At 44.9% G+C, this 26,361-nt stretch overlaps 1 protein-coding gene across 1 annotated transcript; it reads left to right on the forward strand.

The window, feature by feature from the left end:
• The first annotated feature begins 1,430 nt into the window (after nt 1-1,430).
• DDX24 (DEAD-box helicase 24) lies at nt 1,431-24,890 on the forward strand. Its single transcript, XM_032837264.1, has 9 exons — nt 1,431-1,551; nt 2,741-3,457; nt 14,285-14,797; nt 15,871-16,024; nt 16,295-16,810; nt 19,141-19,216; nt 21,481-21,669; nt 22,964-23,093; nt 24,552-24,890. Exons 2-9 carry the CDS (start codon nt 2,746-2,748, stop codon nt 24,827-24,829), a joined length of 2,568 nt encoding a protein of 855 aa, XP_032693155.1. The 5' UTR covers nt 1,431-1,551; nt 2,741-2,745; the 3' UTR covers nt 24,830-24,890.
• The last annotated feature ends 1,471 nt before the right edge of the window (nt 24,891-26,361 follow it).

A 26,361-nucleotide genomic window follows, 5' to 3' on the forward strand; every position in this document is an offset into this window, starting at 1 on the left:
TTAACTTAGTGCTGTCTGCAAATCTTTCTTGGCTGTCGAACAGAGTTGTCTCCTCCGACATGGGGGATGTCCAAACAAAAGCTATTCTTTTCTCTCCTAGAATGCTGTGGTGGTTAACTTTATGTGTCCACTGTGCGTGGAAGTTTGGTCAAACATTATTCTAGACGTTTCTGTGAAGGTTTCTTGGGGATGAGATGAACATTTAAATCTGTGGACTCTGAATAAAGCTGATTACCTTCCACAGTATGGGGAGGACCCATTCAACCAGTTGAAGGCTTTAATAAAACAAGGACTGACATCCTCTGAGCAAGAACGGATTCCACCAGCTGACTGCCTTTGGACTCCTCCCTGAGACTTCAGCCCACTGGCCTACCTCATCCAAGTTTGGATATATCAAGCCTCCACAATCATTGTGAGCCAATTTCTTAAGACAAATTTCTCTCTCTGTATACACATATCCTGTTGTCTCTGTTTCTTTGGAGAATCGTAACTAATGCAGATGCTTTGGCCAGTTTTTCAGAGACCTTCACTGAGAATCTTCACCATGCCCCATTATGACCCTAAGTACCACTGCAGGGGTCCTATTTCTAGTAGGTTTCTGCTGAGGACCCTTTTGCCACCAAACAGCCCTGTTAGGCAAGGTTCTGTCAGGACTAATGCTGCAATCCTCCAGCTAGGCCAGAGGGGACAGAAACCCTGTCCTTCCACGTAGGGACGTGCAGCCCTTCCTCCTCACTCTACCATCCGGACAGCTTCAGTGTCTGGTCATCAGACTTCTTCAGACACTACTTGGGCACAGGTTTTATGCACCCAGGCCCTTGGGGACACACTGGCAAGTTCTGTCCCATGTTGGCTCCAAAGCAGGGTGGGGAGGCTCACTTGACCTAAACTTTAGGAATGACTTTAGGACTTCTCAAGGTCACCAGCCAGACAGCATACGGGAAAGGTTTCCCAGGTGGTGTGGTGACGCCCACATTGAAAAGGTGACTGTCTACTGTGAAGGTGATTTCTCTGCATATAACAAAGGAACCAGTTCAGTCTGGCAGTGAAAACGTGAGCTTTGGAGTCAGGCGGGTCTAGCCTGACCTCACCTATCAGTGAGCAATAGGTGAGGCATGAAAAAACCAGAGAAAACAGCGCCTCTGATACTGGCTGGTTGGGTCGTAAATTAGATGCTAAAACGTTTGCAAGGTTCCCAGGCACCCAGTAGGTACTTCATTCGCGGACAGCCACTGCACTAACACTAGACCAAGAATAGAAGGAAACGCGTTCCGGTGCACTAGCGGGCGCTGAGTGGGAATGCGGCACCGCGGGTTCACCAGCTCCACCGGCTTCCTAAGCCCGGGAGGAGTACCGCCAGCCGCGGCAGCGAATCACGCGGCGGCGTCTAGATGGGGGCGGGACTTCCTATCTCAGGGGCGCGCGCGTGCGTGTGCGTGAGTGCGAGCCCCGCCCCGGAACTGCGGTCGACGCTGCAGCTGAGGGATTTCGGAGGAGGTGTGCGCGGCGGTTGGCCGGCGTGTGAGGGAGCCGTGACGGCGTCTCCACGCGGTGAGTACCGGAGCCGGAGCGGGGCTGGGGCCGGCCCCCGGGGCTCGCGTGGTGGGCCTGTGCAGGACATTGGCCTCAGTTCTCGGGTCCAGAGAGGACGGCCGGGGACCCATGCTGTGGACGTCCAGGCCGGGTGGCGTCGGCCTCTCAGCGTCGAGCGCCCGTTGGGCCCGAGGCGAGGCGCGGCTCTGGGCCTCTCGCCCCCGGTGCCTCACCACCCGCCGCGGTGGAAGCGGGCGGTTTGCCGTCGTGGTGGAGCCGGGGCCGGGGGTGAAGCCTCTTTGCGCGCTGACGTGCAGAGCCGGTGAGGCGCCCTGCCCAGCGGGTTCTGAAGTGCGTCACCTTTTCGCGTCGGTGTAACGACTCCCTGGGACAGATCCGTTCATCATCCCCATTTACAGGCGAGGAGACAGGGTTTCACAGGCTCAGACGTCCGCCACGGACCCGGAGCCGGTCCGCATTTGAACAACCACGTTTTACTTTGGGGCTTCCCTCCAGGACCTGTTATTTTCCTTGGTCTTTCTGGAAAGGGAGACCGCGGATGGAGTGCCACTCAAAGGTCTCTGTGGAAATGTGTGTTAAATCGCTCAAAATGTAACGAAAAAGCTGGATGGGCCAAGGCCAGAACGGTGAAATAGGCGTTTGCCTTCTTGGGTCAGGGCTTGAGTCCTTGCAGTAAAGCTGGTCCCCTAACCCCCACCCCCAAACCAAAAAGAAAAAACAACAGCAACAACACCCCTTCGCATTCTTAATTCGGCCTTCAAAATGACTTGGGTATGGCAGGCTTCATGCTCCATGCTTTACATAATTTTATTTCTTTGCATAAAACATTTTGTGCCTTAGATATTATTGGGACCCTCTCCCTTATTTAAAAGATGAGAGCAGTGAGGTTCAGGGAGGATTAAACACCACTGTCCAGGGACACCCAGGCAGTAAGTATTGGGTCTGGAATCCCAACCAGATCTAGCTCATGTGTCTCTGCCCTTCCATGCCCTATGTACCCTCTGTTCCAGGCCAAGGGGCCTGCTCTGTTGGTATATTTCTTCTCTTTGATCTTCAGGGTCTCTGTGTCCTCACTTCTTTGCAGGGCCGGATACTCTGTAGGCTGCATAGAAAATATTTGTTGCCTCAGACTCCTGTGCTCTTCAGTTGCCAACCTAATGGAACGCTTCTCTCCTTTTCTTTTCAGCAACCATGAAGTTGAAGGACACAAAATCAAAGCCAAAGGCACCAAGCTTTGGCAAATTTCAGACAAAGGGAATCAAAGTTGTGGGAAAATGGAAGCAGGTGGAGATTGACCCAAATATGTTTGCAGATGGACAGATGGATGACTTGGTGTGCTTTGAGGAACTGACAGATTACCAGTTGGTCTCCCCTGCCAAGAATTCCTCCAGCCTCTTCTCAAAGGAGGAGCCCAAGAAGAGAAAGGCACAAAGTGTTTCAGGAAAGGAAGAAGGAGAGTCCAGCTCCTCAAAGAAAAGGATGAAGTTCAAGAAGAATAAAGACATGGAAACTGAAGGAATCAGTGCCCAGGAAGAGTTTGAAGTCAAAGATGCTGAACCAGAGCCTCAGGGAGATGGCACAGTTTGTCCTGATCCACAGGTAGAGGAGATGGTATCAGAAAGCTCAGCCCAGACTGTTCCAAAAAAGAAAAAAAAGAAAGGGAAAAAAAAATTGGAGCCTTCCCAGGGTACTACTCCAAAAGTGCCCAAGAAAGCAAAGACATGGGTGCCTGAAATGCATGACCAGAAGGCAGATGTAACAGCATGGAAAGATCTATTTGTACCCAAGCCAGTTCTCCGAGCACTCAGCTTTCTAGGCTTCTCTGCACCCACACCAATCCAAGCTCTTACCTTGGCACCTGCCATCCGTGACAAACTGGACATCCTTGGGGCTGCTGAGACAGGTAAGGGCGTCCTTAGCTGGCCAGGGTAAGATTGCTTTTGGGTTGACCTTGTGGCTGCCAACAGGTTGGATGGCTTGGGAAGAGGGGAATTTGGGAACCAAACCATAAATGCATTGTTGAATGAAGGTGTTTAGAAGTCATCCAGCTCTGAGTTGAGATCTGCTACTTTATGATTGGTCCCCTGGACAGGTCGCTTTACCTCACTGACACCTATAGGAGCTGTTATAAAATGAAGATAACACTAGTGCCTACTACTGTTTTTCCCCCTTCTTTATGGGTTAAATGTAAATGCTGCAGTAAAGTTTACACAGTACATTGCAAGTGATTTGCAAATGGTAGTTTTTTCCTGTTCTTGAGCCTTCCTAAATGACTCAGAGGGGTAAAGTAGGACTAAGATTAACCCTCTAAAGAGATACATCTTCACTAAATCTCAAGAGTTGTCCAAAGATAAAAGGGCTGCTTTGGGAATTGCTGAGTTTATCATTATTGGAAGGGTTTGAGTGTGTGGGAGATGTTGGCATGAGGTGACCCTTGGGACTAGGCATTATTTAAAGTTCTCTCATTCCCTGGGCCATCTTAAGACTTTGTGAAACAATGCCAGGTTGACTTGACCTCAGTAGTTTAAGTTACTGATTGGAGGGAGGAGCTTGTACTGCTTCGTACTAAAATTTAACTAGACCAGCAGTAACCGATAGAAATATGTATATAATGTGAGCCACGTAGGGATTTTAAATTTTCTAGGAGCCATATTTTAAAAAGGTAAAAAGAATAGGTAAAAGTTAATTTTAATGCTGTATTTAATCAATTTATAAAAATTTCAATATTGAATTAAAATTATTGAAATATTTTACATTCTTATTTTTATACTAAGTTTTCAAAATCTGACATGTATTTTGAATTTGCAGCACATCAATTTAGAGTAACTCCATTTGAAGTGCTTGATAGCCATCCATACATGGCTAGTGACTGTTAGATTGTATGAGATAGAAGTAGACGATCTAGACACTATGTGCCTTGGGTTTCTGGAAAGGGTGATCAGGAAAATACAGGTGAGATCCTGTAGAAGAATCACGTAGATGGAAGAGGAAGGAAGCTTCAGGGGAATGGAGGTAATAATAGTAAGTTAGAACATTTTCTTCGCATTTAAAATCTGTCATGCACTGTATTAAGTACATCGTATTGATGCACTCAGTCCTCAAAATCACCCTGAAATAGGTTGCATTATTATTATCATCTTACTCATGAGGAAACACAGCCTCACAGACGACAGTATCCCTAAAACAGCAGCTGAAAAGTGGTAGTGCCTGGGTTCTAGACTAGGTCTGCGTGCCATTAAGCATTCTGCTACATTGCTTTGGTTTGTGCAGAGGCTGCGAAGTGGGTGTCTGGAAACAGAGCCAGGGTTGTATGAGCCACTGCGGCCAGCACCTGACAGTTGGGTTCATACCACTGCTCCTCGCAGGCTGCCCCAGGGGACTGCTGTGAATCTGCAAGTCCATGGACTCTCAAAGACTTTTGGGGCCGTGGACAAACTGCCACGCCCATACGGATAATGAGTATTTCCATCAGCCCCAGAAGATGCTCTGGGCCCCTTTTGAAACCTCTCTTGGGTCTAGCTCCTTGTTCATCCCCAAGGCAACCTCTGATATGCTTTCTGTTACTTTGGATTACTTTTCATTTTCCAGCATTTTATATAACGGAATCATACACTAGGTAGGTACTTCTGAGAGAGGGTGGGTGTTTGGCTCTTGCACCCAGCATGCTTTGAGATTCAGCCATGTTACTGCAAGTACCAGTAGTTCATTCCTATTTATTGTTAGTTAATATTCCAGTGTATGGATATAATACAGTTTGTTTATTCATCTGTTGATGGGTATTTTTGTTCTTTATAGTTTTTGGCTATACGAATAAAACTGTTTATAGGGACACCTGCTGGCTCTGTTCGTTAAGCCTCTAATTCTTGATTTCAGCTCAGGTCATAATCTCCGTGTCCTGAGATTTATCCTTCTGTCAGGCTCTGCACTCAGCATGGAGTCGGCTTAAGATTCTCTCTCCGTTGGGGCACCTGGGTGGCTCATTTGGTTGAGGATCTGCCTTTGGCTCAAGTCATGATCCTGGGGTTCTGGGATCGAGCCCCACATCGGCTCCCTGCTTAGCAGAGGGCCTGCTTCTCCTGCTCCCTCTGCTGCTCCCCCTGCTTGTTCTCCCTCTCTGTCAAATAAATAAATAGAATATTAAAAAAAAAAAGATTCTCTCTCCCTTTCCTTCTCCCTCCCCCGTGCCTGTGCACAGTGTTGCCCAGGAGCTCTTTGTCTCTTCCTCTCTCCACCAATCTTTCCCTCCCACCCTCTCTCCCTCCCAAATAAATAAATGGATAAAATTTAAAAACAAAAACTACTGTAAATATTGCTGTGTTAGTCTTTGTATGGGTATATGCTTCAGTTTCTTTTGGGTAAATACCTGTGGAATAGCTGAGTCTTAAGGTAAATGTAATTTTTTAGGAGTTTCCTAAAGTGATTATAGCATTTTACATACCCACCCAGTTAGAGTTTGAATGGGTCTTTGTCCCTCCTGATACTTGGTATGTTCTGTCTTCATTTTATTTATTTGTTTATTTATTTATTTATTTTTTATTTTTTTATTCATATAATTGACAGACCGAGATCCCAAGTAGGCAGAGAGGCAGGTGTGGGGAGAGGGTGGGTGGGTAGGGGGGGGGAGCAGGCTCCCTGCTGAGCAGAGAGCCCAATACTGGGCTTCATCCCAGGACACTGGGATCATGACCTGAGCCGAAGGCAGAGGCTTTAACCCTCTGAGCCATCCAGGTATCCCTTTAGTTTTATTTTAGACTTTTAAAATTTTAGCCTGGTTTCCTTGTGGTTTTAATTGATATCTCCCTAATGACTCATTGAGCATCTTTTCAGGTGCTTATTTCTGTATTCTTTGGTGGTGTCTTTTCAGTCCTCTTGGGCCCCCCCCTTTTTAAAAGATTTTATTTATTTATTTGACAGAGAGAGAGATCACAAGTAAGCAGAGAGACAGAGATGAGGAGAAGCAGGCTCCCTGCCGAGCAGAGGTCCCGATCTCAGGCCCCAGGGATCCTGAGCCACCCAGGCGCCCCTCTTCCCCATTTTTTAATTGAGTTGTTGTTTTCCTATTACTGACTTCATTATATAGTCTAGGTATATCCCCTTTTACCAGATACATGGTTTATGATTTTTTTCCCTCCCAGTCTGTGGCTTGTCTTTTCATTTTCTTTACAGTCTTTCAAAAGATCAGATCTTCATTTTGATGAAGTTCAAATTATCACTTTCCTTTGTGCAGGTGTGCTTATCTACAAATCCTTTGCCTAGCCCAAGAGCACAAAAATTTTCTCCATTGTTTTCTTCTAGAAGTGTTACTAGTTTTAGGTTGTGTTTCAGTCTGTGATCTTTATTGGGCTTACTTTTGTTTACAGTGAGAAGTGTGGATCAGAGTTCCTTTTTATTCCCCTGCATACAGACATCCAGCACTGTTTGTTAAAAAAAAAAACCCTGTCCTTTCTCCACTGAATTGCCTTTGCATCTTTTTTTGAAAATCAGGGACTATATAGGTGTGGTTCTATTTCTGGAGTCTTTTTTTTTTTTCCTCTTTGATCTACTTGTCTTTTTACATCAAAACTTCACAGTCTTGGATATTGCAGCTTTATTATTATTTTTTTTAATATTTTATTTATTTATTTGACAGAGATCACAAGTAGGAAGAGAGGCAGGCAGAGAGAGAGAGAGGAGGAAGCAGACTCCCGCTGAGCAGAGAGCCTGATGGGGGCTCGATCTCAGGACCCTGGGATCATGACCCGAGCCAAAGACAGAGGCTTAACCCACTGAGCCACCCAGGCGTCCAATATTGCAGCTTTAGAATAAATTTTGAATCAGGTAGAGTAAGTCCTCTTTGTTCTTTGTAAAAGTTATTTTGGGGCGCCTGGGTGGCTCAGTGGGTTAAGCCTCTGCTTTTGGCTCAGGTCATGATCTCGGTGTCCTGGGAACGAGTCCCCCATCGGGCTCTCTGCTCGGCAGGGAGCCTGCTTCCCTTCCTCTCTCTCTGCCTGCCTCTCTGCCTACTTGTGATCTCTCTCTGTTAAATAAATAAAATCTTTGGGGGAAAAAAAAGTTATTTTAGCTATTCTAGGTCCTTTATGTTTCCATTTGAATTTTTAAAAAAAAAGTCATCTTGTCAGTTTCTACAAAAAGCCAGATAGTATTTGGATTGAGACTGCCTTGATTATGAAGCAAACTGAGGACAGATGACATCTGGATAATACAGAATCTTCCCATGATTGTAGTATACCTCCTATTTTTTTAGGTCTTTAATTTTTTTAGCAGTGTTTTGTAGTTTATATTGTATACACATTTGTTATTAGATTTATCCTTAAATACTTCATATTTTTAATACTACTGTAAATGGCAACTTAAATTTTTCGATTTCAGATTGTTGCTAAATAAAAATAAATAGAAATATGAAGACTTGTATATTGATTTTGTGGCCTGCAACTTGGTACCATCAAGTCGTTTTTTTTTTTGTTTAAGATTTTTATTCATTTTATTTTATTTTATTTATTTTTTTTAAAGATTTTATTTATTTATTTGACAGAGATCACAAGTAGACAGAAAGGCAGGCAGAGAGAGAGAGGGAAGCAGGCTCCCTGATGAGCAGAGAGCCCGATGCGGGACTCGATCCCAGGACCCTGAGATCATGACCTGAGCCAAAGGCAGCGGCTTAACCACACTGAGCCACCCAGGCGCCCTATTCATTTATTTTAGAGAGAGAAAGAGTGCGAACAGGGGGAGGGGCAGAGGGGGAAAGAGAATTCCAGGCCCACTCTCCACTGAGCCTAGAGCCCGACACGGGTCTTGATCTCACAGCCCTGAAATCATGACCCACACCAAAATCGAGAGTCAGATTTTTAACTGACTGAACCATCCATATGCCCCCCACCCCCCACACACTCCCATGAAGTAGTTTCTTAAAGATTATATCAGGTTTTATATAGTTATCATCCAGTCTAGATGCTTTTTGTTTATTTTTATCTTATTGCAATAAAACCTCCAATACAATTTTGAATTGAAGTGGTAGAGTGGACGCCATTATTTTGTTTCTGATCTTTGGGGGACAGTACTCCGTTTTTCATCATTAAGTATGATGTTAGGTTTAGGTTTTTCATAGGTGGCCCTTTATCAGATTGAGGAAATTCTCTTCAGTTCCTAGTTTGCTGAACATTTTTATCAGGAATGGTGGTTTCTGAAATGCTTTTTATGCATGCATTAAGGTTTTTCATTTAGAGTCTGTTGATAATGGTGAATTACACTGATTCTGAAATACTAAACTAAACTTACATTCCTGGGATAAACCAAATTTGGTTACAGTGCTATTACTCCATTTATATATTGGATTTGATTTATTAAAGTTTTGTTGATAATTTTTGAATTTCTGTTCATGGGATAGTGGTTTGTAGCTTTCTAGTAATGTCTTTGGTTTTTGGAATCAGAGTAATGCAGGCCTTGGACTGACTTTGAAGTATTCCCTTCAGTTTTCTGAAAGAGTTTGTATAGAATTGGTATTTTTTTTTTTCTTCCTTAAATATTTGGTAGACTTCATCTGTGCTTGGATACACTTTACTTTGTAGGGTGGGTTTTAACTTACAGATTTAATTGCTTCAATGTATTAGAAGTATTTGTGTCACTTATTTTTTCTTGAGTGATAGGTTTCTTTGCAGTTCCATAAGTTTTTGTTCCATGTGTTTTAAAGCTCTGTTATATTCAGGTATATAAATGTTGAGGACTGTTATATTCTCTAAATGAATTTACTCCTTTCATTATGAAATGGCCTTCTTTATCCCCAAAGTATTCTTTTTTCTAAAATCTTCTCAATCTGATATTAATGTATCTTTTCTAGCTTTATTTTGATTAATATTAGCATGGTATGTTTTGCATACTTATATTTTTTTAAGATTATTTTTAAGTAATTTCTACACCCAGCATGGGGCTCAAATTTACAACCCCAAGATCAAAAGTCACATGCTCTATCAACTGAGCCAGCTAGATTCCCCTCATTCTTGTACTTTTAACCTATTCATGTCATTGCATTTTAGGTGGGTTTCTTGGAGCTTCTTAGTTGGTGAACCCATCCTTGTGCTGGGAGGGTGGTATACCCCCAGTTCCACAGGGACAGAAGCCCTTGGAAGCCTTCCAAACCTTGCCTTATGTACCTCTTCATCTGGCTTTTCATCTGTATCCTTTATCATATACTTTATTTTAAACAGACTTGTAAGGGGAGAAAATGGCATTCTTGTAGAGAGCATGTGTTGGGTCTTGGTGTTTAATCATTTTGACAGTCTGTCTTTTATTTGTTGAGGTCATATACATTTAATGTGGTTATTGATAATGGTTAAGTTGTAATTTGTTATTTTGCTATTTGCTATACTCTTTCTCCTTTTAACTTCTTTTTTTTTATTTATTTTTTTAATTTTATTTATTTATTTGACAGACAGAGATCACAAGTAGGCAGAGAGGCAGGCAGAGAGAGAGGAGGAAGCAGGCTCCCTGCTGAGCAGAGAGCCCGATGGGGGACTCGATCCCAGAACCCTGGGATCATGACCTGAGCCGAAGGCAGAGGCTTTAACCCACTGAGCCACCCAGGTGCCCCATCCTTTTAACTTCTTTTAGACTGATTATTTTTTGTGATGGCATTTTATATCCTTTATTGATCTTATTAGCTGTAACTGTTGTGTTCTTTTAGTGGTTGCTTTTGGGTTCATAGTATTTATCTTTGATATGATATAAAGATTCTTCGAGTAATAATATACTATTTTTACATAGTACAAGAATCTTAAAGACTATATTTCCTTTTCTCCTTTACATTGTGCTTTTTGTTTTATACTTTATATGTGTTAGAAATCCAAAATACACATTTGACAAAGTATAGCATCCTCTCTTGATTAAAACTCTTAATAGTTTAGGGATAGAGGGCACATACCTCAGTATCATAAAAGCCATCTATGAAAAACCCACAGCGAATATCATCCTCAATGGGAAAAAACTGAGAGCTTTTACCCTGGGGTCAGGAACACTGCAGGGATGTCCACTGTCACCGCTGCTATTCATTATAGTACCAGAAGTCCTAGGCTCAGCAATCAGACAAAAAGAAATAAAAGGCATCCAAATCAGCAAAGAAGAAGTAGTCAAGCTCTCACTCTTGGCAGGTGATATGATACTTTATGTGGAAAACCCATAGACTCTGCCCCAAAACTGCTAGAAGTCATACAGGAATTCAGTAAAGTATCAGGATATAAAATGAGTGCACAGAAAACAGTTGCATTTCTATACACCAACAGCAAGACAGAAGAAAGAGAAATTAAGGAGTCGATCCCATTTACAGTTGTACCCAAAACCATAAGATATCTAGGAATAAATCTAACCAAAGAGGCAAAGAATCTGTACTCAGAAAACTATAGAATACTCATGAAAGAAATGGAGGAGGACACAGAGAAATGGAAAAACATTCCATGCTCATGGACTGGATGAACAAATATTGTGAAAATCTAGAGCAATCTACACATTTAATGCAATCCTTATCAAAATACCATCAGCTTTTTTCACAGAAATGGAACAAATAATCCTAAAATTTGTGTGAAACTAGAAAAGACCCTGAATAGCCAGAGGAATGTTGAAAAAGAAAAGCAAAGCTGGTGGCATCACAGTTTCGGACTGCAAGCTCCATTACAAAGCTGTAATCATCAAGACAGTATGACACTGGCACAAAAACAGACACATAGATCAATGGAACAGAATAGAGAGCCCAGAAATGGACCCTCAATTCTGTGGTCAGCTAATCTTCGACAAAGCAGGAAAGAATGTCCAATGGTAAAAAGAGTCTCTTCATCAAATGGTATTGGGAAACTTGGACAGCCGCATGCAGAAGAATGAAACTGGACCATTTCCTTATAGCACATACAGAAATAGACTCAAAATGGACTCAGAAAAACCCTCAAAAACAAACTGAGGGTTGCTGGAGGGGAGGTGGGCAGGAAGGATAAAGAGGCTGGGTGATGGCCATTGGAGAGGGTATGTGCTATGGTGATTGCTATGAATTTTTAAGACCTCAATGTGAGACAGGAATCCATCAAAATCCTTGAGGAGAATACAAGCAGCAACCCCTTTGACTTCAGTAACAGCAACTTCTTCCTAGATTCATCGCCAAAGGCAAGGGAAGCAAGGGCAGAATGAACTATTGGCACTTCATCAAGATAAAAAACTTGCACAGCAAAGGAAACAGAAAACCAAAAGACATCCAACAGAATGGGAGAAGATATTTGCAAGTGACATATCAGATAAAGGGCTAGTATCCAAAATCTGTAAAGAACTTATGATAATCAATACCCAAAAAACAAATAATCCAGTCAAGAAATGGGCAGAATGGGACGCCTGGGTGGCTCAGCCATTAAGTATCTGCCTTCAGCTCAGGTCACGATCCCAGGGTCCTGGAATCGAGGCCCTCATCAGGCTCCCTGCTCAGCGGGAGGCCTGCTTCTCCCTCTCCCACTCCCCCTGCTTGGGTTCCCCCTCTCACTCATTCTCTCTGTCCAATAAAAAAATCTTTTTTAAAATAAAAAAGTGGACAGAAGACATGAACAGACATTTCTGCAAAGAAGACATCCATATGGCCAGCGGACACTTGAAGAAGTACTCAACATCACTCAGCATCAGGGAAATACAAATCAAAACCACAGTGAGATACCACCTCACAGCAGTCAGAATGGCTAAAATCAAGACGTCAGGAAATGACAGATGTTGGTGGGGATGTGGAGAAAGGGGAACCCTCCTCCACTGTTGGTGGAAATACACAGTGGTGCAGCCACTCTGGAAAACAGTGTGGAGGTTCCTCAAAAAGTTGAAAACAGAGCTACCCTATGACCCGGCAATTGCACTACTGGGTATTTACCCCAAAGATAGGTAGTGGTCCAAAGGGGCATCTGCACCCCAGTGTTTATAGCAGCAATGTCCACAATAACCAAACTATGGAAAGAGCCTAGATGTCCATCAGCAGATGAATGGATAAAGAAGATGTATATATATTCAGTGGACTATTATGCAGCCATCAAAAAAAAAACAGGTATGTTGCCATTTGCAATGATGTGGATGGAACTAGAGGGTGTTATGCTAAGCAGAATAAGTCAATCAGAGAAAGACGGTTACCATATGATCTCACTAATATGTGGAATTTGAGAAGGCAGAGGATCATAGGGGAAGAGAGGGAAAAATGAAGCAAGATGAAACCGGAGAGGGAGACAAACCACAAGAGACTCAATCTCAGGAAACAAACTGAGGGTTGCTGGAGGGGAGGTGGGCAGGAAGGATAAAGAGGCTGGGTGATGGCCATTGGAGAGGGTATGTGCTATGGTGATTGCTATGAATTTTTAAGAATGATGAATCACAGAGCTGTACCCCTGAAACAAATAATACATTGTATGTTAATAAGTTTTTAAAAATCCAAAATACATTTTTATGTTTAATAAATTTTAGTTTAAACTTAAATAATATGTTTAAGAAAAATCTTTCATATTTACCCATGTTACCATGACTGTTTCTGGTAGTCTTTATTTGTGCAGATCCAGAATTTCATTCGATAGCATCTTTTGCGTGGAAGACTCCCTTTAGTACTTCTTGTAGTTCAGGTTTGCTGATGGATAAATTATTCAGCTTTTGGGTACCTAAATGTCTTTATTTTGCATTTGTTTTGAAAGGAATTTTTGCTAAGTAGACAGTTGTAGGTTGTCTTTTTTTTTTTTTTTCAGGTCTTCAAATGAAGATGTAATACTGTCTTCTAGCTTTGATGGTTTTTGATAAAAAGTACTGTTTTATCTAAAGTGTTAAGGGTCTGTTTTGCTTTCTTTTTTTCTTATGCTTATTTTTTGTGTTTTTTTTTTTTAACTGAGATCTCATTTTCCTTTGAAGATTATTTGTGAGAACTCTTCTTCTTAATAGGTTTAAAAAAAAAAAGTTTTTATTTGAAAGAGAGCAAGAGATCAAATTGGGGAAGAAGCAGGGGGAGAGGGAGAGAGAGGATCCCTTGAGCAGACCCTGTGCTGACTTGGGGCTCAATCCCATGAACCAGGCCAAAACCAAGAGTCAAGATGCTCAACAGACTGAGCCACCCAGGTGCCCTTTGTGAGAATTCTTTGAGGCCTATGATAAAGGTTTCTTCCTCCAGAGATCACTTACTTGCTTTTGTTGAGGACGTGACTTTGGAACTACCATAAATTCTCGACTTGAACTGTTTTGTGTTTATTAACCGCCCAGAAGATGTGAATTTGGACTTCATATACATTCAAAGATCAGTTTGAAAATGTTCAAGCATAGATAAAATTGTGCTAATTTTAGGTTTCTCAAAAACTAAGAAAATTACCCTCTACTCCCATCTTCACCTAAGGTCTTAGGAAATTAGAGATTTCCATTCCCTATACCCTAATGTGGTAGTGTATGTTACAGCAATGACAAAACACACAAAACTTGTCTATTTCTAGAGTTTCAGTGCTTGGATTTTGTGTAAGGTTCATATTGGTGACATCAGGCCTCAGTGCTTGTCTGCTAGACTTTTTCTCAAGCTCTTAATTATAGATACCCGCTGCTTGCAGTGCTGTCGGGAAGCCTGTGCTGAGTGTAGGAGCTTTGGGTTGTTTGGGGTAGCACTTGGCTACCAGGGTCCCTTATTCTGGGTAAAGAAAGAAGCCCAAACAAAAAGTATGTGTATTTATTAATTCACACTGTTTTTGTTTTTTGTTTTACTTCTAAGGAAGTGGAAAAACTCTTGCCTTTGCCATTCCAATGATCCACGCGGTGCTCCAGTGGCAGATGAAGAAGAAGCCTACTCCAGCTCCAAGTGACACAGGAGCAGTACCTGGTGAGACTAGAACCAAGGCGACAAGTGAGTCTGGAGTTCCGCCTGATGAGATTGGAGTTGAGGGCGAAGTCCTGCCCAGTGAAGCTGGAGTGAAGGCTACAGCACCACCCAGCAAGGTCAAGTCTGGAGCTGCTGTCTCTGACCAGGTGCTGCCCTTCTGTGATGATGATGCTGGTGAAGGGCCTTCTTCTCTGATCAGGGAGAAGGCCATCCCCAAACGGGATGAAGACAAAGAGGAGAAGCTTGATGAAGAGGAGACTGGAAGGTTGAAGCAAGAGTTGGGTGGCAAAATTGCCACCTGTAAAGCACATCCAAAGCGCCCTCTGCTTGGGCTGGTTCTGACTCCCACTAGGGAGCTCGCCGTCCAGGTCAAGCAACACATTGATGCTGTGGCCAAGTTTACAGGTGAGGTTTAATTCCATTTAATAAACACTTCTGAGAGGATCCTAGAACCTGGGGTGGCAGAGATGACCAAGCTATGGCTCCTGCGCTCTAGGGGAAATCTCTCTCACCTGCCAAAGAATTAAGCCTTACAGAAAATTGTTTGAGTTAACACTTTCTCAGTTCTCCCAAGGATGGCGCATAGCTGATGCCACTTGAGATGCATAGGAAGTTAGTTTATTGGATATGGTGGATGCTTAAGGCAGGGGTTGGCAAAGTACTTCTTTTTGTAAGTAAAGTGCAGCCTCACCCATTTGTTAACATAGTGTCTGTGGCTGCTTTTGCACTACCAAGATAGAATGAAGTAAATTTAGTAGTTGTGACAGATTTAGCTCACAAGGCCAAAATGCTTACTATTGACCTTTAAGAAAGAGTGTGCCAACCTCTGCCTTGGGGTACTAGAACTTACTCTCTCAGGGAATTCCTTTGGGGAAGGGCTGCACAGTGAGAATTTTATCTTTATAATAAAAGCAACAGTTACTTACCAAGCTCCTGCTGGGTGCTAGGCGCTTTGCTAAGCACTTTGCTGACATGATCCTGTGTTTCTTTCCACGTTGGATACCTTGAGAAATCCTCCACCAGAGAACAGAACAGACAGTAGGCATTAGAAGAGGTTCATCATAATTCTCGTTGGAGGGGATGGGCAAGGCTTTCTAGGGAGGTGTGTCACAGCTGCAGAGTGAGCTCATTCCCAGCGCTGTGGTGCAGTATTGCTGAGCTTTCCTGGAACTTTGGATAAACATGCCTGGGTTCAACTTCAGCTCTTCTGTTGTTGATAAAGGGGAGGGAGTAAGAAGAAATGAGGTTGGGGAAGTAGGCAAGGCCCAGATCAGAGAAGACTTAATATGCCTTCTAGGAGTGGCACGGAGAATCAGGCTAGGCCTGCTTTTTTAGCCTTCCACTCTCCCCCACCCCCATAAAGAGGAGTTGTCCTGGTGATTGATTGCCTTTGCCAATCTGGGAGTGCCTGTCCTAGTCGTGGCAGAAAATACACAGCCAGACTGGTAACAGGGTCTTTTATATTTTGTGTATCATAGGAATTAAAACTGCTATTTTGGTTGGTGGAATGTCTGCGCAGAAACAGCAGAGGATGCTAAATCGCCAGCCAGAGATTGTGGTCGCCACTCCGGGCCGGCTGTGGGAGCTAATTAAAGAAAAACACCCTCATTTGAGCAACCTTAGGCAGCTCAGGTAAGTGACAGTACCTCCCCTTTCCCTTTCACTCCCTTTTCTGTTGCGGGCCTGAGGTAGCACAGTAGCCTACGCACTACCTTCTCCCTGTCACTAAGTGCCATGGTGTGGTACCAGCTGGACTTTGGCCTCTAGAAAACTGGGTATGAGGGGGTGGAGTCCCTGGTGGTGGTGGTGTGTGTATGTCTGTGTGTGTTGGGGGTGGAGCTGGTAGTTGAGTGTGCTGTGGAAATGACTCCTCAGGTTATATGGGTCTCTCTGGATCTGCAGGTGCCTGGTTGTCGATGAGGCTGATCGGATGGTTGAGAAAGGCCACTTTGCTGAGCTCTCTCAGCTGCTAGAGATGCTCAGTGATTCCCAGTTCAACCCAAAGAGACAGACGCTTATTTTTTCTGCCACACTGACCCTGGTACATCAAGCTCCTGCTCGAATCCTTCATAAGAAGCATACAAAGAAAATTGACAAAACTGCCAAACTTGACCTCCTCGTGCAGAAGATTGGTATGAGGGGCAAGCCCAAAGTCATTGACCTGACCAGAAATGAGGCCACAGTGGAGACACTGACAGAGACCAAGATTCATTGTGAGACGGATGAGAAAGACTTATATCTGTATTACTTCTTGATGCAGTATCCAGGCCGCACCTTAGTGTTTGCCAACAGTATCTCCTGCATCAAACGCCTCTCTGGGCTCCTCAAAGTCCTGGATATCATGCCACTGACCCTACATGCCTGCATGCACCAGAAGCAGAGGCTCAGAAACCTGGAGCAGTTTGCCCGTCTGGAAGAGTAAGTCAGGCCTGTACCCAGAGCCCAGTTTCTAGTCATTAGATCAAGGTTGCCAGGATGGGGAGATGATGGGAAGCTGCCTTCTGACACAGAGGCCTTATCAGTGATGGTAGCCCTTTTTTGCATATCATGAAGCAGGCTTACTCTTATCTGATGCATTTGGTTGCTGATAATGCCCAACAGAAACATAATGGTGACAGTAATACATGTTGTGGAACACGTAACAATAGAGTAAGTATCATGTTGACATTTTTGATACGTTATCACATTCATTCAGTTCTAACTTCTTTGAGAAGAAACAGAATAGATTTATTGTTAAGAACACAGACTGGAACCAGAGTGCTCGAGATTAAGACCTTGGCTGTGCCTCTTCTACCTGGCCAAATTACTTCAGTGTGTTGCATTTTTCTCATAATTAGTGTAATAGAATGATAGTAGAAGCTAATTGAGAGGGTTAGTTAGGAAGATTAAGGGAATTTATACATATAAAGCATTTAGAACAAATGTTTAGCCCACAATAGGTACTTGGTAAATGTTTCAATACCACGTAGCATATATTGTCATTATTCTCATTTTATAGATTCATAAGAGTAAGATCTAGAAAAGCTAATCAGCTTGCCCAAGATTTCTGAGCCTGGAAATGACAGAGCGCCCTCGGCCTCAGACCAGTCAGACCCAGAGCTCATGCTTTGTCCTACTATGCTGCCACCGCGCATCTCCTCTTGGGCGCAGAGATGCTCACCAGTGTGCATATTGTCAGGGTAGGGACTGGAAGAATTGAAGTCAAATCTAGATTGACTTTTGCCCTGTGTTTTGTCAGGTTACAGAGTGATTAATTTCTAGAACAAATGTCTGGTTTACCTCCCTTGAAATATTGCTATGTAGAAGTTAGTGGTTTATATGGTGTCTAAATGGTCGTGTTTGTCTGATTGGATGGGGGACCCCAAATGTGGGGCAACAATCCGGTAGAAGCCAAGGCTCTGGCATTGAAAGAATTTACCTGAGGCAGAACAAAGGAGATGGAAGTTTATTGAATATACCGCAAGGGAGTGGGTAAGCAGGACAGCAGAGGAGAGGCTTTCTGCAGTGAGGCAGTGGATGGGGCTCTTTCTAAACGGGGAAGATGAAGTATGGCCATGTACGGAATTCTCCCTTTTTTGGTAACTGCCTAGTTGTAAGTAGCCTATTGGTCAGTTAGGGCCTGTGGGTATTTTGAGGTGGGTCCCCTGATGGGCCTGTCTGTATTCAGCCAGGTGGTAGCTGTGGGCCCTTTCTTTCTACATTCCATTCCTCAAGTCAGTTTGCCTGCAAATGGCCTCTACATTTTATTCAATTAGGAGATGGGAAACTATGGCCCATGGGCTAAATCAAGTAGTTTTATTGGAAGACAGCAAGACCCATTTATGTATTGTCTGTGGCTACTTTTGCAGTAGCAGAGTTGAGTAGTTTCAACAGAAACTTAGCACCTGCAAAGCCCAAAATAATTTATGGTCTGGCCTTTTATAGAAAAAGTTACTGCTTTTGACTTAGAGCAGTAGTTGAATATTTTACAAACTTGAATTTGCATCATTCTTCAGCCCTACCTCAGAACTACAGGGAGCAGGGATTCTGAAGAGCCCAGAATCTCAGGTTTTTAAGACACAGATCAGGTGCTTTTGACTTTCCTTGAACTATACATACATTGAGAAACTTACCGAGTGTTTACTGGAAACCAGGAACTGTTGTAGGTAATAGAACGGCGAGTAATGCAAAGTCCTTGCTGTTACAGGGTTTACGTTCCAGTGGAGGGAGATCATAAATTGAAAAGCAAGTAATGTAGTTTGTCAAGTGGTGCTGAGTGCTGAGGAGTGAAGTTGCACAGGGAGTTGTGCAAAAGCGGGGTCAGGGAGGTTTCCCTGAGAGGCAGGGGTTACAGCAGAGTTGGACAAAGCAAGGAAACATGAATGTCTGAGGAAGACTCTGTCGGGCCTGTGGTGTGGCAAGTGCAGAAGCTTAGAGGCCAGAGCACGTTTGACAAATTGGAAAGAAAGCGAGGATGTCTGTGTGACTGGAAGGGAGTGAGTGGGAGGGTGATAGAAAATGAGGTCACTGACGTAGAATATGTATGGCCTCATTTAATTTACTGGAGGTGGTCTTTTATTACTGGCAGAGGGTGGCTCGTTGACTGGCCAGTGAGACCCAGCTTTGGATCCTGGCTCCACAAGTGAATAGACGTGTTTGTGCCTTGGGAAGTTAATCTCTCTGAGCCTCAGTTGCTTCATTAATTAATGAAGAATCTGATTAATGATAGCTATTAGTTATTATTAACGAGCTTTGTCTCTCTACCACAGTTGTGTCCTCCTGGCAACAGATGTCGCAGCTCGGGGCCTGGATATTCCTAAAGTCCAGCATGTCATCCATTACCAGGTAGGGGCATTAGGGAATTTGTTGCATCGAATGGGGGATTTTTAAAGCAAATGTTTGGGTGGGGAGGAGTGGGAGGGAGAAGAATTATTAGTCCCAGGGCCTCATGCTGCAGAGTACCACTGGCATCTGGTGACTGACTGGCTGCTGCCACATTTGGAACATTCGTGAGGTTTATTCTCAGAAAACCTCGTAGCACTTCTGATTATCACTTAGCTCCTCTGTCTTTGATTTGGAAAAACTAATGGATGTTGCAGGTTAGAGTCTTATTTTCTTCCATGGAATGGGCATAGTAGCATGTAAACTGGTTGCCATGGTGTAGAGAAGTAGAAGAGTGTGGTGGTTAGGACCTGCCTGGGCTTAAATCCCAGTTGTGTAACCTTGAGCAAGCTGTTTAGTCTCTTTCTGCCTCAGTGTTTTTGCTAAATGGAAGTTATCACCGTATCTACTTTGTTAAGTTTTTGTTAAGGAAGAGTAAGTTATTTCTGAAGAGTTTAGAAAGAGCCAGGGCATATCCTGAGCACTTACTGAACGTGAGCTGCCGTTGATACTGACATTAATATTAGTGCATGCCCCTGATAAGTTCTAGCGCAGAGTAGTGCTTAGGAGCTTAGGCTTCGGAGCCACCCTCACAGGGTTCAGATGCTTGTGGTCTGCTTCAGAGTTATTTGTTAGCTTTGGGCCTGTTACTAATCTCAGTGTCATTGTAAACTGGGAGTGATGATGCTGCCTAACTCTTGGGGTTACTGTGAGAATTAAATGAGCTCCTGCTGATGAAACCCCTAGCACAGTGTTAAATATTCAGTAAGGTATCGTTATTCTGACGTTATTATTTCATCTTTCTAATCTCTCATGCTTTAAAAAATCTTTCAGGGTATAAGGGTGCCGCCTGGGCAGCTCAGTCAGTTGGGCGTCCAGTTCTTGGTTTTGGCTCAGGTCATGATCTTATGGGTCATGAGACCCAGTGTGGGGCCCTGAGCTCAGTGGGGAGTCTGCTTGAGGATTCTCTCCCTCTACCCCACGCCCCAAGCGCACACTCTGTCTCTCCAATAAATAAATCTTCAAAAAAATCTTCCAGGGTACCAGTTCAGTTAGCAAATCTTTCTTCCTCCTCTTTTTGGGGAAGAGGCTGGGCCGGTCTTTGTGGGAGATAGCCATATGAACAAAATACAGTCTTAGCCCCTGAGAAGTATCATACCGGCTAAAGGAGAGGAGATGACCACAGCCGTCATTTAAGGCAGGAGATACTAGAAAGTTGCAAAATATAATGGGAGAGAGTAGTAACTTCTAGTTTGGGAAGTTGGAAAGGGCTTTCTAAAAGATGCTCTGCATTTAAGGATGGGGAGGATCTGGGCATGTAGAGGTGGAAGGGGAGGAGGAGAGAATGTGGAAGTGGGCAGTTGGCTGCAGTGGGGGGTTATGTGGGGAGAAGAAGGTGAAAAATGGCCAATAGACTGCATTTCTAGCACCCTTATGAACAGTTAAGTACTCAGAGCTGCATTGGAAGTGGTCGTGTTAACCTGGGCTCAGTGGAAAAGACTACTTGATTAGTGGCATGTGCCACGGGTGCAGGGGCACCCATGCCACAGCCGTGGATAATATATCCAGTATATCTTAGAGTAGAAGCGGTGGAGCCTAGGGGTTCGCGTGGTCTTTGCAGCTGGACTGCTTCAGGTCAGATCTTGGCTCCACTATTTAGTTCCTCAGCCTAGGGGGGATTGCTTAACATCTCTTGTATGTCAGTTTCTTTGTCCGTAATGTGGATAATCATGAAAGCGCTTCGCGTTACTATTTGGGAGGAATAAGTGGGAGAACACACGCAGAGTGCTTGGAACTGCCTGGCCCGTTGTAATCACTCAGTAAATGTTAGTTATAATTAGCATGTTCGATCATTCGTGTAGAGTTAATGAGGAATCCGTGGAGTTTCTTTAGTTAGAGTGGGAATTACAGTCAGAGCTTTGACTCACGAAGATTGGAGTGGCAGCTTTGGGCTGGGTCAAGCAGAATGGGCAAGACTAGAGATGAAGTAAGTGATTGTCACTGTTCTGTTGAACAGTGTTCTCCGGACACCTGAAACTAGGGCAGGGGCCACGGGAGGGCAGACGCTGCCCAGTGAATGGGCTGAAGAATTAGGACTAAGGGAGAAGGGCTGGATCTGTCCACAGTGTTAGAGAGGTTTCTAGCTGTCCGACTCGGGGAAGCTGGCCCTGAGAGGAAGAATACTGTTGGGTGATAACCGTGCGTTGATGTCCTGGTTCCTCTGGCAGGTCCCTCGTACCTCGGAGATCTATGTCCACCGAAGTGGTCGAACGGCTCGTGCCACCAGTGCAGGCCTCAGCCTGATGCTGATTGGGCCTGAGGATGTGATCAACTTCAAGAAGATTTATAAAACCCTCAAGAAAGATGAGGACATCCCCCTGTTTCCTGTGCAGACAAAGTACATGGATGCAGTCAAGGTAAAAAGAAAAGTTAAAAATCTGGTACTGATGAGGGAAGGGATCCTGCTGTGCCTTCAGACCCTGCCGTGAGGCTCTCGCAGTAGGACCCTTGGAAATTAAGGGTTCTGCCAACAGCTAAATAGGGAGATTTGTTTTAAAAAAAAGTGGTTGGGGAGGGAGAAAAAAGGGGAGGGGGATGGGGGCACTGTAGGTGGTAGAAGGGAGAAAGGTGAGTGGTCAAAAACAGGAGGAATTTCCTTCTTGAGCCCTTTCTTCACTGCCGACCCCTGGAGCCTCCACTACCACCATCTCCCTCCACTGGACAAGGACAGTTAGTGTGGCTGCCTGGACATGAGTGGTTGTAGGGAAGTAAGGTCAGCTTGTCTGCTGAGGCAGATACTAAAGCTTTGTCACATCCATGAAGCAAATGGCAGTAATTCTACCGTTGGGGTTTTGTTTTAACTCAGCAAGTGTTCAGTGGAGTAGCTGCGCTGACCGTGGGCCGCCGGGTGTCAGGCACCAAAGCCGGGTGGGTTTTCCTCCGGAGAGGCCCACTGGCTTGTGAGGGAGGCTGAGCCCATGCTGCATTTCAGGTACAAACAGAGCACCATGGGATGGGTGGGGATTATGCTTATATTGGCAGGAGGCGAGGTTTCCTCCAAGCCTCCTGCGTATGGAGAGGTGGAAAGGAGATAGAATTCCAGGAAATGAGGGAGCAAAAGCATGGAACAGGTCAAGGACTCCTGGCTCCTCTGACTTGAAAGGAGTGTTAGCCATGTGGGAAAATATGAGAGATGAGCTTGGAAGGATGGAGAGGACAGAGAATTCCTGTTAGTAAGGAGTGTTGGGAGGTACTCTTCGCTTGTCATGGTTCCTTTCCCCACACTACAGTATCTCCTCCCTTTTACCCGTGTTTCTGTTCACTGCGGTCTGACCCCAGCAACCTTGAGCAGGAGAGTTGAAATGTTTTTGGCAGGGACAACATGGAAGGAGAAGGAAGGTGGTTCTGTGAGTTTGTGGTCCCTGTGATCAGTCAGAGTGTGGCTCTAACTTGGGGCTGTTGGGGTGTGTCAGGGTCCCAGCTCGGCTGTGGTAGCTCTCTGTGGTGTCTAGGGAAAAGAGTTCTCTTTGGACACCTGTAGATGGGCGTCCAGCCAAGGTGGGCTTCCCACAGGTGGGGCTCTTCAGGCTTGTCATTTGGAAAGCTGGCTCTTGCGATTTCGTTTGTATACGCTCATGTAATGGTTGCCCTCTCTGCTTTTATTCCGAGGCCTGAGCGCTGTCAAATGAACGCTCTCTTCCCTTCCCTCAGGAACGAATCCATTTAGCTCGGCAGATTGAGAAGGCCGAGTATCGGAACTTCCAGGCTTGTCTGCACAACTCTTGGATTGAACAGGCAGCAGCTGCCCTTGACATCGAGCTGGAAGAAGAGATGTATAAGGGTGAGTGTGCTGGATTCCGGACTTGAAGAATACATTCAGCATTTTTCATTTGTTTTTTCCTTCAACTTTTATCCTATTGGAACTTTGCCACTACCATAGGTCCTGTTAAAATCAGCAGGATGCCTTTTCCTTTGCGACAGGCCTTACTCTCAGATGAGCCTACCATCTTTGACCTTTGTTCTCTCTGTCTCATTTGTGGGGAGCCTTCGCTGCTTCCCTCATGTGGAAAGGTAGTGACATCAGGGGCAGGCTGTGCGGCCAGTGCTGGTCCATCCCCTTAACTGGCTGTGTGACCAGGTCCAGCTCCTTAATCTCGCTTTTATACCTAGGCTGTCATATATAAGATGCAGGTCATAATGTTCCTGCTTCATGGGGTTATTGCAAAAGATGGCTTGAATTGATGTATATAAAGTGCCTTAATTGGTACCTGGCAAATGGAAGGACTTGATACATTTTAAGTTATTATTTATGATCATTATTGTTTCTACTACACCAGTCATCATCTCATCTGACTGCCATGGTCTCATGACATGAACAGAGCAGGAATTATCATTCGTTTACATATGGGAACTAGAGGTTCATGGAAGAGAAGCTGTTTGTGCAGGGAAATAGCTCCATTACCAGGCCTTTCCTGAGGCCCGACTCTGAACCTGGGCAAGAGCCTAGGGATTCAGGGATGAATCTCTGTGGTCCCTGCTCGAGGAAGGCTCTTGAATCTAAAAAGTGGTGGAACCAGATCTTGAACTGATACCAGAGTAGATCCGGTATTCTTTCGATCCCACAGGTGGGCAGCCCACCTGAGGTGTTGGCATCTCAGTGCCAGAGCCAACAAATTCAGAAGCTGACAAGCTGTCTGCTCAGTACGGAAGCTGGGAACCAGACCAGTGGGCGTGGTGACAATGAGCTATTCCCCCTGATAGCTCAAGCTTGGGGCTTGAGCTCCGCTTCCTAAGGACCAGCTAGCTTGGGGCCCTTTGACTGTGCCCACCTCTACAGGCAGTCACAGTGCTGGTGGGGAGGGGTAGGAGAGCTGGGCTGCCAGATGGTGTTCACAGTCTCCCGGGGTCTTTGTACCTGTCCAGTCACCATGCCCCAACTAGCAAGTAGCAGTTGGGTGGGTCATAGGAAGAAAACCGATCTACCAGTCAGGAGCCTTGGATTCTAATCTGTTTGACAGCTAGTTAGCTAGCTCTGTGACCGTCAGCAAGTGCCCTCGAGTAAAATGGGAGGTCATTCCTGTGTTAGAGGCTGTTTTTTTGAGGAATGAAGGATAAAATGGCCCTGAGTATCCCTCCCCAGCTGTGTTAGAAGTTAGCCAATACTAGCTTCTCTAGAGAACTTTTGAACCTTGATTCCTCAAGAGTTCCAGAACATTGTCCATCGCAAGTATCCATCAAGGGAAACAAAAAGTTTCCACAAACTATAGCAAATATGGTCCGTTCTGTATTGTGTCTTAAGGAAGAAAAACTGACCAACAAGAAGAGCGTAGGAGACAAAAGCAGATGAAGGTCCTGAAGAAGGAGCTGCGCCATTTACTCTCCCAGCCCTTGTTCAAAGAGGACGTGAAAACGAAGTATCCAACTCAGTCTGGCAAGCTGCCCATGCTCACGGCTGCCCCAAGAAATGGCGAGTCTGCTTTGAGCTGCCTCGCCAAACAGAAGAAGAAGAAGCCGCCGCCAAAAGAGCAGCAGCAGGAACAAGGTCAGCCGAGTACAAGTGCAGATCAACTAGATTAACTGCCCTCCAGGTCAGTCTGTTAGTGACCGCACGTTGTTTCTGTTCTCTGGTTTTGTGGGTAATCTTCCACTTTGCCTTCACTCCACTGTCAACCCCGGATACAAAAATCCTCTTCCGTACCAGCCCCCGTTGCGAGAGAGACCTCATGCGCATTTGTGTTTTGGAGAAAGAATTCTATGCAGCAGCTTGTTACCTTTCGGTATTCCAGTGTGTATAGGCTTCTTGTATGTTCAGCTTGTTTTTGTTAATTAAAAGTAGTCAGAACCAGCGTGTTATCCAGAGTTTTTAGCTGGAATATAGCTGTCCTGTCCTTTGGTGGCAGGTTGCACATGGGGTTGCACGTAGGGTACATCTTCCCCCATTGGAGAGTGGGGATGGAGCTTTGGGTCTTCGCTTGTGTTCTGCTTTTCTCCACCGTACTCCACTCCACTAAAAGCTCTTTAGCTCTCTGCCGTTCACATTCTCTTGTGTGAGCCACGCTGCGGGGTGGGCAGGGAAGAGGTTGCCGTCCTTGGGTTCAGGAGAACACCGGCTTCCTTACCCTCAGAGCCGTCTGTGGGGAAGCCAGTAACAGTGTGCAGAGTCTGGCATTGTGAAGCACTTGGGATCTGGTGCTAGCCAGTTTCTCCCTTGTCTCCCCTCCCCTCCTCTGCGTCCTGAAGTGGTTGTTATCCACAGTCCCATGTGCTCTTTCTCTTGTCCTGAGTCTTTATACAAGCTTTCCCCTCTGCCTGCTTGCCTTTTTCCCCATCCTTGAGCGCATCTTCCCTAGTTGCCAAGCCCCCAGGAGGGCATCGTGTCCGTAGTAGTTGGGCTTACCCTTGCTGTCGCGCTTGGCAGACTGTGTTGTCTGCTAAGCTCCCTGACAGCATAGGCTGCTTTATTAGCCCTTGCAGCCCTTGGGCTTAGGTCAGGGCATGATGTAAATATGTGCTGAGGGAATCCGTGACCTCCTGGTGTCCCGTCTGCCCCTCCCCCAACCCAGATTTCTCTAGGTACGTCTAGGTGAGTAGCCACAGTTGCTGGAGACGCGTACATTTCTTCACGGCTAAGGCCGGCTGGTCTCAACACAGGTCCCCTTGACTTCATGGTTGGCAGGATGGCAGGATGGCAGTAGTGTTCCCTCAGCCCCTCTGGGTAACTACAGTAGGACAGTTGGACAGAGTCAGCTGTCCTTGAGTGCTGATCAAGTACCAAGCACTGTTAGGCATTTTCATCTGTTTCATCATTTGGTTTCTAACAGGCCTCTGAGATACAAGTCCTGATACCTTTTTGTAGTTGAGAAAGTTGACACTGAGTGATTTAGACTTGGCTCAGATCACAGAGCGGCCAAGTGGCAGGCCTGCGATCAAAACCGTGGGTATTTCCTTGTGGGCATGTTCAGAAAACTGCTTCAGTCTTAAAAGGACAGCAGTGTTGTCAAGGAATGTCTCCCCAGGGTCACCAGTGACCCAGGGAGGAGAATGCAGTAGAAAACAATCCTAGTCTGTGAGATCGTTTCTTGGGTGACAGCTGGTGGAGCTGTGGTGGT

Source organism: Lontra canadensis, unplaced genomic scaffold (genome assembly GCF_010015895.1).
Source record: "Lontra canadensis isolate GAN:19392208 unplaced genomic scaffold, GSC_riverotter_1.0 scaffold98, whole genome shotgun sequence".
NCBI lineage: Eukaryota > Metazoa > Chordata > Mammalia > Carnivora > Mustelidae > Lontra > Lontra canadensis.

What these genes read in the sequence shown, in the direction of transcription:
- DDX24 (XM_032837264.1), top strand. Translation starts at nt 2,746, where the DNA reads ATGAAGTTGAAGGACACAAAATCAAAGCCAAAGGCACCAAGCTTTGGC. An exon ending in TGCTGTGGCCAAGTTTACAG is followed by an intron (nt 14,798 to 15,870) that starts GTGAGGTTTAAT and finishes TGTGTATCATAG; the next exon opens with GAATTAAAACTGCTATTTTG. An exon ending in AGCAACCTTAGGCAGCTCAG is followed by an intron (nt 16,025 to 16,294) that starts GTAAGTGACAGT and finishes CTGGATCTGCAG; the next exon opens with GTGCCTGGTTGTCGATGAGG.